Here is an 18,625-nt window from a genome sequence, read left to right on the forward strand (position 1 = left end):
TTTTTTTTTGGTTGCTGTAATATATACCTTTTATATTTACTTATTTAGACATCGTACTACGATGCATCAAATCTCAGGTGTTTCCGCAACATCACCAAAGCACTGAGGGAATTTACGGTACTACAGAAAAGAAAATCCTATATACCCACTGAAACATGTTCTGATGAGTCAATTTTACAGTATATATAGATATATACACTCATTTGTGATCCGCATATAGATATATACACTATATTTCCAAAAGTATTGGGACACGACTTGCCATATTTGATTCTTCCCCAAACTGTTACCAGAAAGTTCTAGGCACACGATCGTATATATATATATATATATATATATGATGTCATGTGATATGATGCAGTACCATTAACTTTACCCTTGAATTTGAAACCTGTTCCAGCACGACAATGTTCCTGTGTACAAAGAAACTCTACATGAAGATCTGCTTTACATAAGTTTCAGTGAACATCTTGGGCATGAATGTGAACGCCGACTGCACCCCAGGTCTCCTCGCCTACATCTCAATAGTTCCTGATTTTACTAACACCCTTGTGGCTGATGAACACAAATCCGTAAGCACACTCCAAAATCTAGTGAAACATCTTCTCAGAAGAGTGGAGGGAATTAGAAGAGCACATTGGGACCGAATGTGGAATGCGATGCTCAAAAATCACACACTTCTGACCAGGTGACCCAATACTTTTGGCAATATAGTGTATGCAAATGGTTTACTTTCAAAATACATAACAATTCAAACACAATCAATGTTCATGTCCAAAAAGTCTATTTAAATATTACAAATTCATTTTAGTCTAAATTCATTCCTCACGTTTTCTGGCTAACAGAAAAAAAAAATCCTACAGAAACGAAATGTATTAAAATATATATTTTTTGTTGTAATGTACACTATACAAACGCAAATAATGATGTTTTACCCGACGAATGAATAAACCAATATGTAAACATGTTTGGGCCCAATCTAAAGTGGGTCTTTTTTTTTGTTGAGAACTTTTATTCGAATCTGTTGACCATAAAAAGGTGCACAATCCAGTCCTCGTAAGACTTGGTCCTGTATCAGTGTAAAACGCAGGGAGATTCGGGTGAGACGTGTTCACATGGATGACGACTGATGAAACAGGAAGTTATTTGCCAAAAAAAAGGTGGGCTTTCTTTTTTTTCAACCATGAGTTTTTCTTTATAATACTGTTAGGAATGACTCAAGAAAGTGTCCAAAAAAAAAAGATAGAAAAATCAACGTCCTCTGTGTGAATACACACTAAATGTCAATACAGCATGATCTAAACAATCTAATTAAGGAGTCCTAATTTCCCGCTCTCATACCCAGTACTGGTTCTTTTTCAGGGCTGGGTTTGTTGTCCGACAGTGCTGCAGTAATTCAGGATCTTTAGACTCCATATTGGACATGGGGATGCTATTTGCTGGGTCGGTTTTTCGAAAGGTTTCCTGAGCCACCTCTCCATTTTTGGGCTTGGTGGCAGCATTCTGGACGTTGTGCTTTCCTGTTTTGTTGCGACGGATCAGGTAGTATGCTAACATGCCAGCCACAATTAGTAGTAGGAGGATAACTAATATGGGAATAAGGATGGCCCATATCGAGTTCCGCCTTGAAACAGGGGATCTATTGGAGCTCGGAGAGGATGTGGTGGGAGCTGCTCCATGCCATTTCCCGTCAACCCCCAATCCAGGCTGGTCTCCTTTACTCGTGTCAGAGTTGGGCACCTTAAGTACTGTAGCACCATAAATTCCTGCTGGGTCATAAGGTACTGTCTGGAAGGAAAGAGCGCACTCTGCTGGGGGAACTCCATGTGCCTTGAGGAGGAAGCGTGCCTCATCTTGATCTTGACCTTTGGCCTTTGGATCCCCAGTGGAGTTTAGGACTTCTAGAGCCACTCGCCCCTCATCTAGATCTCTCTGGGTGAAGGAATCCACAGGCTGGCCATCTGAAGGCCCTCCTCTTTTTACAAACCTTGCTCCCTTTGGCTGCCTGGTCACACTGAAGGTTGGTGAGGTTTTGGTCTTGTTGGCAAGCGGGGTGGCATCTAACAGCTTTCTGTCCACCAGAACTCTAGTGCCACGTGGAAGTAAGGGAACCTTGGCTACTTTTACTAAAGGTTTTACCGTGATGTTAAGGCTGGAGGAAACGTTAGCTGCTCTGCTGCGGGCTACAAAGGAAAAACTGTCATTTGAAGATGTGGACTTGATGAAGCGGACACTCACTCTCCCTTCTCTAATCTGTTTTTGAGTAAAGGCAGAAGTAGCTTGCCTGTCCACCATCACTACTGCATACTTTGGCTCATTTGTAATTTTATAGATGACTTCTTCCTCTATTGGTCCTCCTGTGGATGCTTTCAACATTGTCTCCGTGATAGGAGTCTCATCATCTCCCTGCTTGAATTGGATCTCCTGCACCTTATTAAGCAGAAGTTTCTTGGCCAGGATGTCGATGTTCATTGTGTGCGGATCTGACTGATGTTTCCCATCAGAGACAGTGAATTCCATAAAACTGTTAGAGAAGCTCCCATCGCTCACAAATGCCACCTGACCCAAATTCACCTCCTCTTGGGTGAACTCAAAGACCCTCTCCCCGGTATCTTTGTAGATAATGTGCCCATTAGTAGGACCCTTCACGATGGTGAATCTGACCTCATCTGGTGTACTATCTTGGTCTATAGTGTTGAGGTGCTGCTTGGAGAGTACAGTGGTAGATCCTTGCAGAGCCTCCAGCAGCAGGTCCAAAGTGACTAACTCCGGGGGGCTGAAGTCTCTTCGTCTGATTGAGAGAAGAAAAACCTCCTCTAGCACTATGGCTCCTGGAACAACCTGAGGAGGGCGACCATGGGGGTTTAGCCGCACACGGAAAGAAAATCTGTCCGCCAGGGCTTCCGAGTCATCATGGCGGTACTCCAGCTTTCCTTTAATGATGTCATCTTGCAGGAAATAGGGTGCATCCCGGGGAAGAACGTCGCCTCCGAGAGTAAGTTGGCCATGTTTAGGGAATTGCCGAACCTCAAAAACGATGTCCTGGCCTTCCCGTTTCTCTTGTGGGACACTGCCTAGCAGGTTAGACGCATCCAGAATGGTGATGTCGAACACCTTGGACTGTCCCTGTACCACTGACATACCTGAAATGTAAGTTCAAAGCAAAACATCATCAGTATAGAGAAGACCAGGTGGAAAGGTGTTCAGATATGAATTGAACAGATGGCGTATGGTACCTTTGTTCTTCCACAGCTGCGAGGACACATTTTGATTGGTGGCGTAGTACGACACTGTCACAGGGAGAGTGTGTTTGAGCTTTGCCGCTGGCGGTGATGAGAGCTCAAGTTCTACAGCGTCTTTTACCACCCAGAAGGACTCTGATGGCATTTGGTGTTCATAAAACACTGCACCAGCATCCAGCTAAATAAATAATTAAAGAAAGAAATGAATGAATAATAAGTCTACCACAACAACCAAAGGTTGTTCAGAAGTGGCAATAATCTCCAGTGCACCATCATGTTTAGTCATTAATCAGTTTAGTGAAGGATTTCAATGAGTACATATACATTATATCTGACTTCAAATGTCTAATAACACCACAAATACACTGCCTTTCCTTAACCTATGATACTGGTTCAGAAAATGAGTCAGGTACAGTACAACCTAATTTTATCAGTACAAGCTACATTTTCTCTATGTTTCTCTCGGCTGCACTGCTTCCAGTACGTGTATGTGGATGTTAGATTTTTTTGTCCAATCAGATTTCAGCCTCTATGTGCTGCCATGTCAATCTAATCTGCCCAGAGCCTTCAGAGTCAGTACTGCTGGACTTTTACTATAGAGAATATTAGCAAAGGATCTGTTTCTTTAACCAATCAGATTTCAGATTCTCCTCACAGGGCAGCTCGCTGGCCCAGAATAGCATCAGCTATTTCCCTCTGACCAAATGTTACAGCCAAGTTCGACTGGTAAAACACGTGTGTAGCTCTGCACACGTTAATACATGTAAGTTAGACTTTTTTTACGCCTACAGAGGAAGAGAAATTTATTTGGTCTCGGACACTTAAAAACCCATTTTGAAGAAAAGCGAGACATGGTGAGGAGGTCGTCCAACCCTGAAGCTAGCTATCGTGTCTCAGCCCGGGAAAGGGTTGGTTCTCCACTTCCAGACCAGTGAATACGAGCGGTACCACTTGATTACAGCCTCTGGGGGGCGCTGCACATTATGAGTCTGCATCTCTGAGGAGTAGGTTGTATTTTTGTCATATTATTAGACAAATATTGATTGTGAACTGCTCCAGATGTTGTAGGTGCACAGTTGTGGTTGTAGTGTAGAGGTTTGAAGTCTTAACTGGGTTTGTTGTTTTAGTAAAATGGTTTTTACCTCCATATTATGTGAAACGTCTTTCTGTAATGCCACGTGTTGTTATATTGTGTTTTTGTACAGTATTGATGGTTTCTATAATTGTGATGTGATTGTGGTGGATTCATTTGGGTACGTCCTCACTGAAGGCCCAAGTACTAATTGCACGGCCCTCCACTGATATATATATATATATATAAAATATTCAGAAATTCAGAATATAAAACTAGATATATAACAGAATTCACTTCATTGTTTCTAACATCAGAAATATTTTTGTAAAATAAAATAAACAGGCAGTAATTTTTCATTTTGCTCAGACTGTCAACAATATGGTTAAAGTGGTATTTTTATGAACAGAAGTATATCAGGAGAGTTTTCAGCTGGACTGAAGGGCTGTTCTTTAAAACTCTGAGATCATTGCGTTCTCAGCTGAACTCTGGCCACTAAACATTCATTCCCAGACATAACCCATTTTATAAAGACTGAAACAGCAGGACAAATGTGATTTACAGTCACCTCGGTTTGTGTAAATTGCTTGATTTCCTCAAATTGTCCACTCTGGTTGGGCTTAATGAGTCGCCCTAGACGTGGAGGTTTCGCGAGAGAATAGCTGATCTCATCTCCATCCTCACTGGTCACTGCTCGCAGGATATCGCTATTGATGGCTTGTCTGGATCCTGAGATGAGAGTGAGACACATACGTGAATTCGTTTGCTGATGCTGATATTCATTCTGCATCAGGCACTTTATTTATGAGACTTTTTTTTTTATTGCCATCGTTGTTGCTATTTATTTATTGATTGATTGCTGCTTCACTACACAAAGTTCTCAAACTTCTCAGCCACACTTTTCCATGGGCCGAATGAAATATTCATTTATATTTATATTGATAACAGAAGTCGTCTCCTACAGAGAGATATATATTTGATATTACTATAACAAATACAGGGCACTGAATAAACATCTTCATGGTATAGTCTACAGGCCTAGAGCTTCCTCTGTGTGCAAATCTAGAGACAGTATTTCCCGGGAGGAACGTACCAGGAAAGACCAGTAGCTCGCCGTTTACATCCATGGAGATCATCAGCTGCCGGACAGCAATGACGAAGCGGTGGAGAGGAGACGTGTGGTCTCCATCTGTCACTGTGAAACTGAATCCACCAGATTCCGATCCTGATGGAAGAAACAGCTTCTGTTAGACATACATCATTTTTGATAGTTCTTATGATTATACGATATCTCCAGTGTCCTCGTTCGAGAAGAAATATTTGAGTCTGCGTGTAAAGTAGGGAGTGAATTGACTTTTGTACAGTTACATCACAATTTTCATTCATTAGGACAAAGAGGCTCAAACTGTGTTTCAAGATGATGATGATGATGATGATGATGATGATGATGATGGTGCTCCTGTCTGCAAACATGGGGCCTGCTGAACCCAAATCCTTCTTGCTGTATATCAGTACCTGATTTCATTTCACAGCTTTGTAGCTGAATGAAGACTAAACCCCCCATAGCCACTTTCCAAAATCTAGCGGAAAGATTTAAGTTTCAACAACATGTGACTAAATAAAATAGCTAAAGTTCATGTGATGGTACGTTCATGATTTGCTTTCAGCAGCTGGAAACATTCCTTCCCTCAACATCTTCTAAATTTTTCTCTCACAGTAAAAAAAAAAAAAAAACGGAAAGCACTTTCTTGAAAACTTTCCTGAAAGATTTTAAAGATTTTTTTCTTACATAATATGAATATAGAAATACGTATAAAGCTGTCACTAATCAACTTTTGAGCTTCCGTTTCAAGAATTGAACAATGCAATACCTTCCAGCAAGATAACCCCAGTAGAATCTGCAGCCCCGTCCTGCTTATCACATATGAAGTATCTTAATGTCCATATAAAGCGAACTAAAGAAGCCTATTAGCGCTATGTGATCTTATAACTTAATTATAATCTAAAATCCAAAACCATGTTCTGTAAAATATTCGTAATGTAATTAAACTGAGCCATAATAAGTGAGTAATGTGGCACTTATTAAAGTTTGTATTCTGCAGGATTAGTTTTTTTGTGTGTGTTTTGTTCTCCACTCTGTTTTTGAACCTCGCTAGATAGCTCATTAATGTTCATATTTGTGCAGCAGTGCGGTACGAAAGCGCACACACGCCATGGCTTGAGGAAATGAGGTGGCCAGATGTGAACAGACTGTTGAGACCAGAGGTAATCTCCTCATCTGCAAAAGACACCATGTGGAGTTGCGCCTACAGCCGAGGCATGTGTGGGATTTATTATTTTTTTTCCTTCTCCATCCCACCCTCACACACACTATTGACCAATGCCATCTGCTCACACGGTTATTTTTGTTTGCACCTGTACAACTTGTCACCTGTACAACTGTTTCTGTTTTCCAATATTTAAACAAACGAGTTATTTAAACCACCTTGTCCTGGACCAGGACCAAGAATCTACTAAACGTGGTAAGCATGTTCCACCATTATGCTCTCCTGCTTGAGCACATGGATTTAGCTTGTCCCAAGCCTTCATCACTGACCGTACGAAAACAACTTTATTTTGTTATATGTGTTATGAATACGTGTTATATGTGTGGTATGGCCCAATGCATCACTGGCACCAAACTACCTGCCACCTTCATCACAGCAGATATCTGCGCAGAGCAAACATCATCAGAAACATCAACACATTCCAATCACAAACTGTTCAATCACCTTCCATCAGGAGAGAACATACAGGAACATATGCACTAAACCAGCAGATATTTTTCCATCTACCATCACCCTACTGTACTCCACACTACCTTTAGGACACTGATCAGGCGTAACAGTTTGAGCTACAGGAACTGTAATCAAAACCAAGTGATCGTCTTAGAACTACGTGAGGACGTTGAAGAGAGCAGCAGGAATGTTTGGCCACATTATTAATAGTTACAGAACAAGTTATACAAAGGTAATAGTAATACATATGCTCTAAATCTCTAAAAAAAAAGAAGAAAACACAGAACTGTAAATGCAAGTCATTTGTGCACAGACTGGAATGGTATGTGGTTCGAAGGTTTATATTCCCCTGAACAACATTGCAATCAAACTTCTCATCAATATTAAAAAGTCCTTAAGTGTCTACTTTCAATACATTTTTTAGCATTGATGTGAAACAAAACAGCACAATAACATTTACTACATATTCCAATATGTTTTTGGATGTGGTACATGACAACTTTTCTTCACTGGAACTAGTAGACCTGAATATGTTCCATCATGACAATGCCCCTGTGCACAAAGCCTTCTCCACAAAGATATGGTGTAGATGGGAGATCTCCTGCTATAGAGCTCCAACCCTGTTGAACACCTTTGGGATGAATGTGAACGCTGACTGCACTCCAGGAACCTCCTCACGTTCTTACTACCTGACTTTACTATTATTTTACCAACACCCCTGTGGCTGAATGAGCACAAAATCTCCACATCTAGTCTGGAGAAGAGTGGAGCTTTTTATAACAATAAATAAAACAATCAAAAAAAAAAAAAAAAACATTAAGCAGTCTAATAATCCTTCAATCGTAATGGATATAAAATTTTAATTCTTATTGCAACTGGATTTATTGAATCTATAAAGTTTGACCAAAAGACTTTTGTATCATGTCTCTTTGTCCAAGCGAGCTCCAGGATATTCATAATGGACTACCTTTGTGGATGAAAATGACCTCGCCGTTGCTGATCTGAGCCTGGGTGAATCTTTCAATAACGAGGTCGGGCAACTCTTTCAGAGCGACGATTCCATTCTTGGTTCCCTCGATGTTGTACACCAGTTTGTCTGGAGGGGTGTCCAGATCTTCCGCGCTCAGCGATTTGCTTGTGATTTCCATTTCTTCGCCGATAAGAAGCTGCACGGAAAACAGAATTGGAGTTGATCAGGAAAACAAAAAACAAAACAAAAACAACAAAAACACCAACTGTGAATGCCCTATAAACGGATTTTACTGCTTGTTGTGAAACATAGAAGCTTTGCCATGTTATCTGAAGATAAAGTGCATTGCAGGAGAGGTTAGGTCTCTCAGGCCTCGATGAGCTCTAATGGACCTGTAATGGCTGGAGAGCTGAAGGGAACATTAATTGAAAGAGCCTGAGCAGAGAGCAGAGATCCTGAAAGACATTCTTAAATAGCAGGAGTCAGTAGGGAAAAGAGAGAGGCGTGTACTGAAAGGCTCATATCGATTTATTCAGCCTTTCTCTCTTTAGCTGCCTTCATCTACTGCTTTCCAGACACAACCAAAGAGATTGGGGAAAAAAAAGGGGTTGGCGGAGAAATTCATGAATCCGTGGCCTGTACAAGCAATCAAGCGCTACAATCCTGGGACTTCTAAGAAAGCTATTTCCATACAACACACGGTTGCGATTACAGCACCTACTCACTTAAACACCATGGAAAATACTGATCCCACTGCCCTCTGTATACTTTCTCATTCCTACACCAAGTACGGCATTTACCCTATCGGTCCGTCAGAGGCATAGCCAGGAGGTGGGCCTAAAGTGGTGCATTCTCCTATTAGAGATTAGAGACTAGTGCATACAAATTCTGGCCAGATTTGATCCTGGTCAAGGTCACGGTGGATCCAAAACCCATTTTGGGAACATCGAGTGTGAGGCATTAGGACACTAAGACATTTAGGACATGCAAACATACACACACTCATTCACACCCAGCGCCAATCCACTTACTGGCATGGTTTTCAGAGATTTGGGAGGAAACCAGAGAACCCAGAATGAACCATGTATCCATTTGGCAGACGTGAACACAAAAGTGCTTTGAAGTCTCTATCGATAAATACATTTGGTGCATTCTAAACCCACACAGATATGGGGAGAATATGCACGGACCCTCCACACACACACACACACACACACACACACACACACACACACACACACACACACACACACACACACACACACACACATACACACACACAGTAACTTGAGCTCTGGATCAGTGGAGCTGGAGTGGTGGAACATCATGTTTCTTACACAGATTTCTGGTTTTGCCAAGAAACAAAAAAAGAATAAATGAAAGAATTGATGTATTTTGGCACCTCTATATTTGTATACCGTGTCATTTGCACTGAACTGGTCTTAACTCACTGCCTCCTACCTTCTGTTTAGATTCAAACTACATATATATATATATATATGCATAGATAGATAGACTCCTTAATCACACCCATATCCCATATGTGCTTGTTAAACATCTCAATGCAGGCATTTCACTAGATAGCGTGGCTGTAGGGAATTCTCCATGTAACCTTGTGGAAGGCCAGGTGTCCTAATACTTTTTTTTTAAACAACGTAAGCTCCATTGCTTTTATACCGTTCACTAGCACAGATGTAGGCACTTCAATTCGCATTTACAGTGAACCATTCAGGAAACCTGATATGCACCATGTCATGCTGCCAGTCTCCATATTTTCTAGTATTTATCAGTGAAATGTAATGTTTCTGTACTTCGCACTACAACTGCGCCCTGGTTCGGAGCTTCACTGCTTCTCACTGTGCATATATATATATATATATATATATATATCTGTTCAAAACAGCTTTACGGAGATAAAGAGGTTTTAAAGTTGTATAAATTAGTGTGCAAGTAAAAGTTAAAGTGCCTATCCATTTGTTCCTTATAACTGTAAGTTTACTGCTAATGAGGGAGACAGTGGCGACTGTGGCATGGAAAAACTCCCTGAGATGGCATGAGGAAGAAAACCTTGAGAGGAACCAGACTCAAACAGGAACCTGTCCTCATCCGGGTGGAACCGAATGTCCATTCATTACAGTTTCATCAATTCTGGGGTGAGGACTTTACCCCTAAGTGATACTCTGAAGCTGCTAAAGCATATAAAAAGTAAATAAAAGCTATAGAACGCTGATGAATAATTCATTAAAAGGTTTTCCTCCTGATTTTTGTCTTCTAGTGCTTGTGAAAATCAGTACAGTATGTGGAGTTCTCATCCTCCACCACTAGGTGGCAGCGTTACAATATAAATATTGCGTCCGAACAGATCGAAAAAATAAAACGTGTATTCCTACACAAATCATAACGCACACAACACTGATCAGAAGCTGTGCGGCAAATTGAATTTAAGCTCACAGTAGGAGAAGAGCCGTGTTTAAAACAGTCTCAATAAGCCATCATTAGAGCAATTAGTAATCGCCGTCTGATTGAACTACTGGGTCTCCTCGATTCGAGATAATGCAGAGACTCCACAAGCTGCTGGAGTGAGAACATGCAGTGTGTGAGTGTATGTATATGTGAGACAGAGAGAAAGAGAGCGAGGTTGTGTTGTACTTGTGCATGTGAAATAGATGAGATGGGCGTATGATTAAGGCTTAGCATTCGCCGAGGGAATAAGTGCACAAGGCAGACGGTGCTGAGTGTGTGTGTGTGTGTGTGTGTGTGTGTGTGTGGAGCGAAGTTTTCTAATGAATACCAGCTGGAGTCTGACTGGGCAGGATCTGGGGCCCTGAGCCTATGTCACCACGTTGTTATTCATCATGTCTGATCATCTGCTGTAGGTCAGACAACACTGCAACTTCCTGCTTTAAATCAATGCAGACGAGCCAGCAGCGAGCACATGAGAGATGAAGAGAGCAGCGAGAGAGAGAGAGAGAGAAAGAGAGAGAGAATACACTGTGTATGCACGGAAAAAGGCATATCATTATTTCACATTCTGTGGGAAAGTAATGGAGAATGATGACTAGCTGGGTTGATCTCTGTCTCCTGAAAGCCATGGTTTTCCAAAAATACCGGCTACCAAGCTAATGTGAGACCACAGACGGAGTAAAAAAAAAAAAGATTTTTTTTTTCCCCGTTAGTATTTTCCGACCATATATCTGTTCCAGAACCCTTGAGGTTTGTGAGTCACCCTTTATTTCTAAAAAAGGTTTTGGAGTTATGAGGAGCCATGAACAAGAGGAGCTGAGGTATTTAGTGTTGTACCTCCAGGCCCGTGTTGTGCCTCAGCCGCGGTGGCTCGTCGTTGATCGGGATCACGGTGACGCCCACGGTAATCGGGTGGCTGCGGCGATTTAACTCGTAAGCGGTGGCTGAGAAAGTGAAATTGTCCTCTGTGGACTCGGTGCCGTCGTGGAAGTAGTAGACGCTTCCCTGCTGCACCTGGACGGGATCGAGAGAAGCAGCCAACCAATCAGTGACTCAAGTGATAATGTGATACATGTGATAATCTTTTTAAAATTGAGTGCATATAAAGGCTACGTTCGGATTGTAGAAAAATGCAACATATTATAGTGAGACGAACAAATGAGGACCTTATAAATCACATCCTATTCATGAAAGAGAACATTACAATAGCGATAAAAGGATATTAGCAGGTAGTAGACATCTAAACGCGTGCTGGACGATGATACGAACATACGATCAGAGCGCTCATGCAGATATATAACCCAAAACCTGCATTCGCATTTATCGCAGACATTTAATGCTGATGTGTTGCTTTTGCCTGGGGGCTGCTACAAAAGAAGCGATAGCCACAACAGCAGATTGAACACAGCAGATTTGAAATGGCTTCCAGATGATTGCCTCCTCGAGAAGGGAACAGCTTAGTATTTTCTCTGATTGCGAGTGTTTATCTGGCACCCTGGTCTTTTAAGGGGGGGGAAGAAAAAAAATGTACACGTTCGTTCGACTCTTTCTGTTAGTGAATCCCCAGTCTTAGTGGCTGTTGCGTTTCATGCCAAGCCTAATAGTAGAGTAGGAGTCTGCTGAGCAATACACAAACCGTTCAAACTGCCCTGGTGCTCGTTCCCTGAGCAACACGCACAGTACAGTAGCAGGAAAAGAGCCACTGGTCCCACATGAGTGAACGGAGAAATTCTCGACGATGACTGATAATGAAAATGATGCCTTTCTTTCATTTAAAAAAACATTATTCTCATGTTTCAGCTGTTTGCAGAGCCAGACTGCAATCTCTCTCTCTCTCTCTCTCTCTCTCTCTCTCTCTCTCTCTCTCAATATGGAACTCATTAAGAGTGCTCCTAAATTCTGTCATCTACAGCTTTCGGCGTTACAGAACAAAGCGGACGCTATGGAGAACGGAAGACTATCAATCGACTGCTTTGTTGCGGAGTGTTTAGTCGAGTTTTCCAGGTGTCAGGTGGAGCACGATTCCGCAGGAAACCCCTGACATTTCAGCCCTCATCTAACCAGGAGGATCTCAAAGCTGCAATTATGCCACCAATCGCAAATGTATGCACTAAAATAAGCGCTTAGGGATAAAATGTGAAACGATATTTATTCAAGAGAGAAATCACTCCTTTTTACATTTCACATACAAGTCACAATATTCTGTTTATTGAATAAACCCTAATTTCAGGTTTATTGTTCTCTTGACCTACACAGTGAGGAATCTTTGATATGATCTCCTCGCACCGAGATGATCGATGACCGAATGCTGGCCCTCGAGATTTAAAACTTAGTAAATAAAAAAAATACAACAGAATTAATTCAGAAATCGCTCCGTACAAATTCACATAATTCTGTCCTGCTCCAGTGAATGAAACCTAATTTCAGGTTTATGATTCTCCTGATCTGGACCTACACAGTCGCTCCTCACAGAGGAGTCTTTGACAAGCTGGAAGTGCACAGTGAATGCTTTATTATAGGATTATATGGGTGAGTTTATTTTGGCTTGGAGCGACAGGACATCTCGGTCAGAGTTTCCACTGGTTCTTGAGCAGAGATGGAGCTGAGGCCAAGCCCAGCGCCTTTACCGTTAGCAACAGTGTCTAACCACCTCCCTGAGGCGCAACGCTGCTCAGCACTTAGTGCTTTTCCACCAGAGACCAGTCATTTTACTTTCACTCTTTCCACTAGCAGATCTCTGGACCACTGCGGTAAGCACCGCACAGCTAGCAGCCTCACCAAAGCCTATATTCTGAGAGGGTTTTTTTTTTTTTAAGAGCGCTAAGATCACTGTGAACAGAGTGAGAGAGGAGACATTGATTCCCTTTGTCGAAGGAACACAAAGAACACCAATACTCTGCAGTACAAACAAGTGGCACGATCAAAGTCTGGCTCAATAACTTTCATTCTGCGAATAAATGAGATTTACAAAATGTTATATTTTTACGCCCGGCTGCTCTAAATGATCCACTGTTCCGTGGAGAGAATGTCTCAAGTAATATACTTTTCGCTTGTCACCTATTTTAATTAATACAAAAACATACTGAAATTTGAAACCTATCAGAAAATTAAAGCAGCACTGCACAGTCCTGACAAATCGAATGAGTTTGTACAAACATAGAAAATTAAAATGGACTCACATCATCCCAGGTGAAAGTCACAAGCGCATCATCCTCCCTGTCCAGATATCTGATCTCTCCATGTTGAGGCTCCTTCTCCATAATGAATTCGATATGAACGAACCGGTAGAAAGGATGTGTGATGTTTAGAATGTCTTCCGAAAGAATCACATGGTCTCCTTCCCTAACTGTGAGGTTGGCCACTTGGACAGGTATAAACCTGGGCATGATGTCTACCTGCACCTCTAGGTCCTCGATTGTGGTGAAACCGTTACTGACATCTAGAGTGAACATGTCTTGACTGTGTTCTGAGGCTGAAACATATAAGATCGTCCCCATGTTTATGTCCTCTTGTGTAAAAGATTGAATATAGTCCATCACAGGAGACACTGTGCTCTCAGTATCATTGATCACACTGACCACATGGCCAAAGCGTGGAAGTTCTTTAATAGTAAACACTAACTCGGTAGGCGAGATGTTGGCCTGCTCCACCTGAAAGGTAGTAGTGTGTGTGTTAGTTAACATGGTTAAGACCTTCTCATACATTCTCATATATCAAATATCATATTTTTAGTTCCGTATGAACACATGTCCAGACAGTTTAATCTCCCATTCGGCTTATAATGACAGAATTTATGGAAAGCTGACATAGAAATGGCAACCAAGATCTATACTACAGCCCTTCTTATGCACGTGAAGAGCGTCGAAGAACCCGAATGACGCCACGGACAAGGCGATTCGATTCATAAAAACAAATCAGATTTCACAAAAGTGACGAGCTCAAGCGTTCTCTTGACATTTATCATCATGAGATTAAAATCTTGCACTCGAATTGATGTGCGAATTACGAAAAATGAACAATAGCTATACACTATACATTGTATAGTGTGTAACATTAAAAGATTTTAAAAAAAATGACATTATTTGGTGCATATTTAAAAAGAAACGTACATTATATCAAAAAGCTGGATTAAACTCTTACCCTGAGATGATCCTGGTCGATGACTGAATGTTCACCCTCATATGCAATGATCACTTTATTAGACGTGACTTGAGGTTTAGACAAAAATCCTTGCTTGACGATCTTAATTCTGAAAGTGCCTTCCTCAGTCATGTTTTTCGCATGCACGGTGAAGGTGAATGAATCCGTGGACCGGAGACTCTGATCACTGTTCTCATAGGACACCACACCTTTCCTGAGGTCTTCCTGAGTGAACCGAGTCGCCTCAATTCCACTGACTATAATCTTGCCATCGCTTGGAGGGGTATTTATGTCATATATAATTTCTGAAGCACTCCTAATGTCCATGTTAGACTCTGTGCCCAGAACGCTCGTGTCCAGAGTCTTGGTACTGGCGTAGTCCATGACAATCATGGTGTTATTGACTATGTCTAGATATGGCTCACCGGCCTGCACCTCTAGAAGTGCTGTGGTTCTATGCAATCCATCAGACACGTGAAGCTGAAACAGATCCCGGTCAGCACCATGATGGACAAACAGAATTTTCCCATCTTTAAGGTCTGCCTGTGTGAAACGGTAGAGGGGTTGTAAAGGGTTTGCAGACGACACTATGCTACCTGAGAGAATGCCTTCTCGATTATAAACCAGTTGGGTGTTATTAAAGCTGGAGTCATCATCCCTAAATAGAATGTCATCAGTGGTCAGTAGACGCTGGCCATTTCTTGTTACGTGGAAGGGTTTATTAATGACCCGTTGAGGTACATAATCATTTCTGGATTGAATTGCTATGTGAAATGTTCCTTCAATCACATTTTCATTAGTGCTACCTGCACTTACATCACGGACCTGAAAGGTAAATTGGTCTTGGCTGAACTCTGAACCATCGTGTTTATAGATGAGCCTTTTTAAGAGGATATCTTCATTACTAAAAACTCGGACTGCACCCTCGAACCTTGGCACACCGGGAGGGGAGTCCCGAATTAGACGTCCATGCATAGGGTCTTCAATGATCCTGTACACAAAGTTTGTGGACTCTTGAGTCTGCACCCAAATGTGTTCTTTACTAAGGGTACTTTCATTCCCTTTCAGTACCAGAAGTCTCTCATTGGTTAATACCGGGAAACTGAAGTCAGCTTTTACACTGATTGGGTAAGTGTATAATTGAGAGTATTGATCATCTGCAACAATCTTGAACTGAAAATAGTCATCAGCATTTAAAGCCCTTTGGATTGTGGGTTTGTAACTGATATATCCAGCTTCAATATCCTGTTGGGTGAAGCTATCTCTATCTGACAGATCTCTATCATGCAACATCAATGCACCCAGTGTCGGACGCCTCAGAACGATGTATCTGATAAAAGCCGGGTCGATATTCTTACCTTTAACGATCGCTTTTAACTCGAAATTTTTGATAACTTTCGGCTCCCTTGATAAAATATTAAGAGGGATGATTTTTGCCATAATTAGCTCAGCAGGCACGATCTCAATGATGAATATATTGTCTGAAAGTGTGAACTGTCCAAGCTGCACATTAAAATGAATATACTCAGTTTTTTTGTCCTCAAGATCGGCTAACGTCGTCGTAGTGTACATGAGTCTATTCTGCTCCAGGTCAGTTTGATAGAACTGTGACACTCTCTTCGGCACACCATCGTGTCCAATAATTTGTAGCTCTCCGAATCTTAAAGGCTGCGTAACATTGAACATGATATCTTTATTTTTGGGAGTGACAGATACAGCCAGGTTCTGTATCCCTATGCTGGAGTTGGCACCCTGAATGAGGCGCAGTCCGGTGTTTGTTACCAGACTAATCTGTGGCTCAGTTACTACGAGTCTAATGGTGACCGAAACTTCTAAAACTTTAAGCGTGAGCTCATCCTCTGAGCCTCCTTGGTGGACATAGTAAATGAGTCCATCCTTGAGCTGTCTGCAGGTGAAATTTCCTAGCCTCCTATGAGGTTGCTCTGAATTCTCTAAGTAACCATAAGGGCTTGGACCTGAGGTAACCGTAACAATCAAATTGTCACACCGCTTATCAGAATCCGCTATCTTGACAAGGTTGGGGCTTAAGAGAGTGCGTCCATTTGCTGTGATGGCAATGTCTTCACCACTAAGCTGGGGTATGTCGTTGACAGGCAGAATTTCCACTGGGAGCCAGTATTGGTGGGGATTTTTCAAACACTCTGGGAGGTTGGAACCGTGTGCCACCACTTCCAGTTGGATTTGATCACCGTACTTCTCATTGCCGTCATGAAGATACTTAATCTTCTTATTCGCCACGTCTAGTAGAGTGAACTTCTTAGTGCGCCTTGTGTTGATGTTCATGTCTAGAAGGCCATACGAAGGATCGCTCTGAAGGGTGAAAATGATTTGAGATTGCCGGATTCCTGCAGCATTTAGATTGAAGGTTGGGTTTAGGTTGCTTAGTTCAATAAATGCTTCTCCACCCTCTGGAACCAGCAAAGGGGTAATGCTTAAGAGTTTAGAGACATTTTGAAAGATCTCTGGCATGTCCTCAGATGGAAAACAGTGTCTTTCATCTGGCATGTACCAAACTGTTATTATCTGTGTTGTGGCTGTAGTTGCAGCTGTTTCATCATAATAGGTGGAGTAGTCATACTCTTCTCCTTCACATTTAGTATGGATATCTTTAGTTATAAGGGCATCTTGTAGGGTTCTGTCCTTCTGGTTTATCTTGATGTCGCCTAAGCATCCAATGAATGACTCAGATGTTATCTCATCTTCCATAAACGCCAGGTAGCTATCTCGGAATACGTCCTTCATTTTCCCTTGAATGCCTCCTAAGTACAGATTTCCCACAAGGTCCAGTTTCTCTGATCCCAATAGAAGCTTTGAGACAGACTCACTATCCACTGTTATCTCAAAAGTGTTGGGATCAACCTGCATTCGAATCCTGTGCCACTGGTCATCATCCAGCTTTACTTTCAAGTTGTTAAGAATCACTATGCCACTGCCCAGTTGTGCCACACCTTTCAGGTACCCTCCTGCCATCCCCAAGGCAATAAAATCAGACTCCTGACCTGGGTGAAAGAGAAGCAGAGCATCTTCAATGGTGGTTTTCATCAGTATTTCCATATTGCGGGAGAGAGTGTTGGGTGTGGTCCAGGTTGGGAAGGATACAAACGAGTCTGCACTTGTAAAGCTGATGGCTTCTCCATCTGTTGCTTCGAACTCACCGCTACAGATCGCTACAGTGTCATGGCAGACAGTTGCAGCTGACGACAAAATATTAAACTGATGAGACTCAAATTTCATGCTGCTCATACAGCCACGGAAGAAGGGGACAGCGGTGCTGATGTATTCAACATCCAAGTCTTTTACACCACCAAGGAATACACCCATATCAATACTGAGATACTCCTCCTCTCCCTGTACGCCAACGGACGTCGTAAATATGTCGTCCACGCTCATTATGAGTTTGCTTTCTTGTAGCGTCAGAGAAACATGGTGATCTAAAAGATTGTTGAGTTGCACACTAGGGGAGGAGCTCACCACCACTTCCCCAGATCCCATATCCATTCTTGCCTATGGAAGCAAACACAAAAACAAACAGGAAAAATAAAGAAAAATATTAACATTCCAAAAAATGAATGACTCAATTAAAAAATTTAATAATCATGAAATTTCCTTGAGGCTTTTGGGACTATTGCAATGGGGAAAAAAAGGAGAAATGCTTTGGACATATGTGTGGTGTTATTTGGCCTTGAGTCTAAATATTTTCTTTAAGTGCGGACAGATATAAACTCAGATGTTTAGCTCGTTTCAACTCCAGGAGAGATGTTATCCATATGTGGTGGATACAAGACTCACTCTAATTACTCATAAAATACCCTGAATTAAGTTACTAGGCATATAAAAGTTTTTTGTTTTGTTATCTAAGACATGTTAAATATGAATTTAATTACATTTATAATTTAAGCTAAATTGATAATCAGTTATAAACATAAGGACTGATTAGTTA

The 18,625-nt window shown here is 41.6% G+C and overlaps 1 protein-coding gene across 1 annotated transcript in view; it reads right to left on the bottom strand.

The window, feature by feature from the left end:
* Positions 1-700: 700 nt before the first annotated feature.
* cspg4 (chondroitin sulfate proteoglycan 4) overlaps positions 701-18,625 on the bottom strand; it is a 44,936-nt gene continuing 27,011 nt past the window's right edge. The window contains exons 3-10 of the mRNA XM_083546078.1: positions 14,665-18,189; positions 13,704-14,174; positions 11,362-11,538; positions 8,059-8,257; positions 5,408-5,539; positions 4,883-5,043; positions 3,237-3,420; positions 701-3,143 (exon numbers count right to left, since the gene is read on the bottom strand). Coding sequence (XP_083402204.1) covers positions 1,336-3,143; positions 3,237-3,420; positions 4,883-5,043; positions 5,408-5,539; positions 8,059-8,257; positions 11,362-11,538; positions 13,704-14,174; positions 14,665-18,189 — 6,657 coding nt within the window. The 3' untranslated portion in view covers positions 701-1,335. The remainder of the gene's footprint in view (positions 3,144-3,236; positions 3,421-4,882; positions 5,044-5,407; positions 5,540-8,058; positions 8,258-11,361; positions 11,539-13,703; positions 14,175-14,664; positions 18,190-18,625) is intronic.

This window comes from Silurus aristotelis, assembly GCF_946808225.1.
Source record: "Silurus aristotelis genome assembly, chromosome: 7".
NCBI classification, from domain to species: domain Eukaryota; kingdom Metazoa; phylum Chordata; class Actinopteri; order Siluriformes; family Siluridae; genus Silurus; species Silurus aristotelis.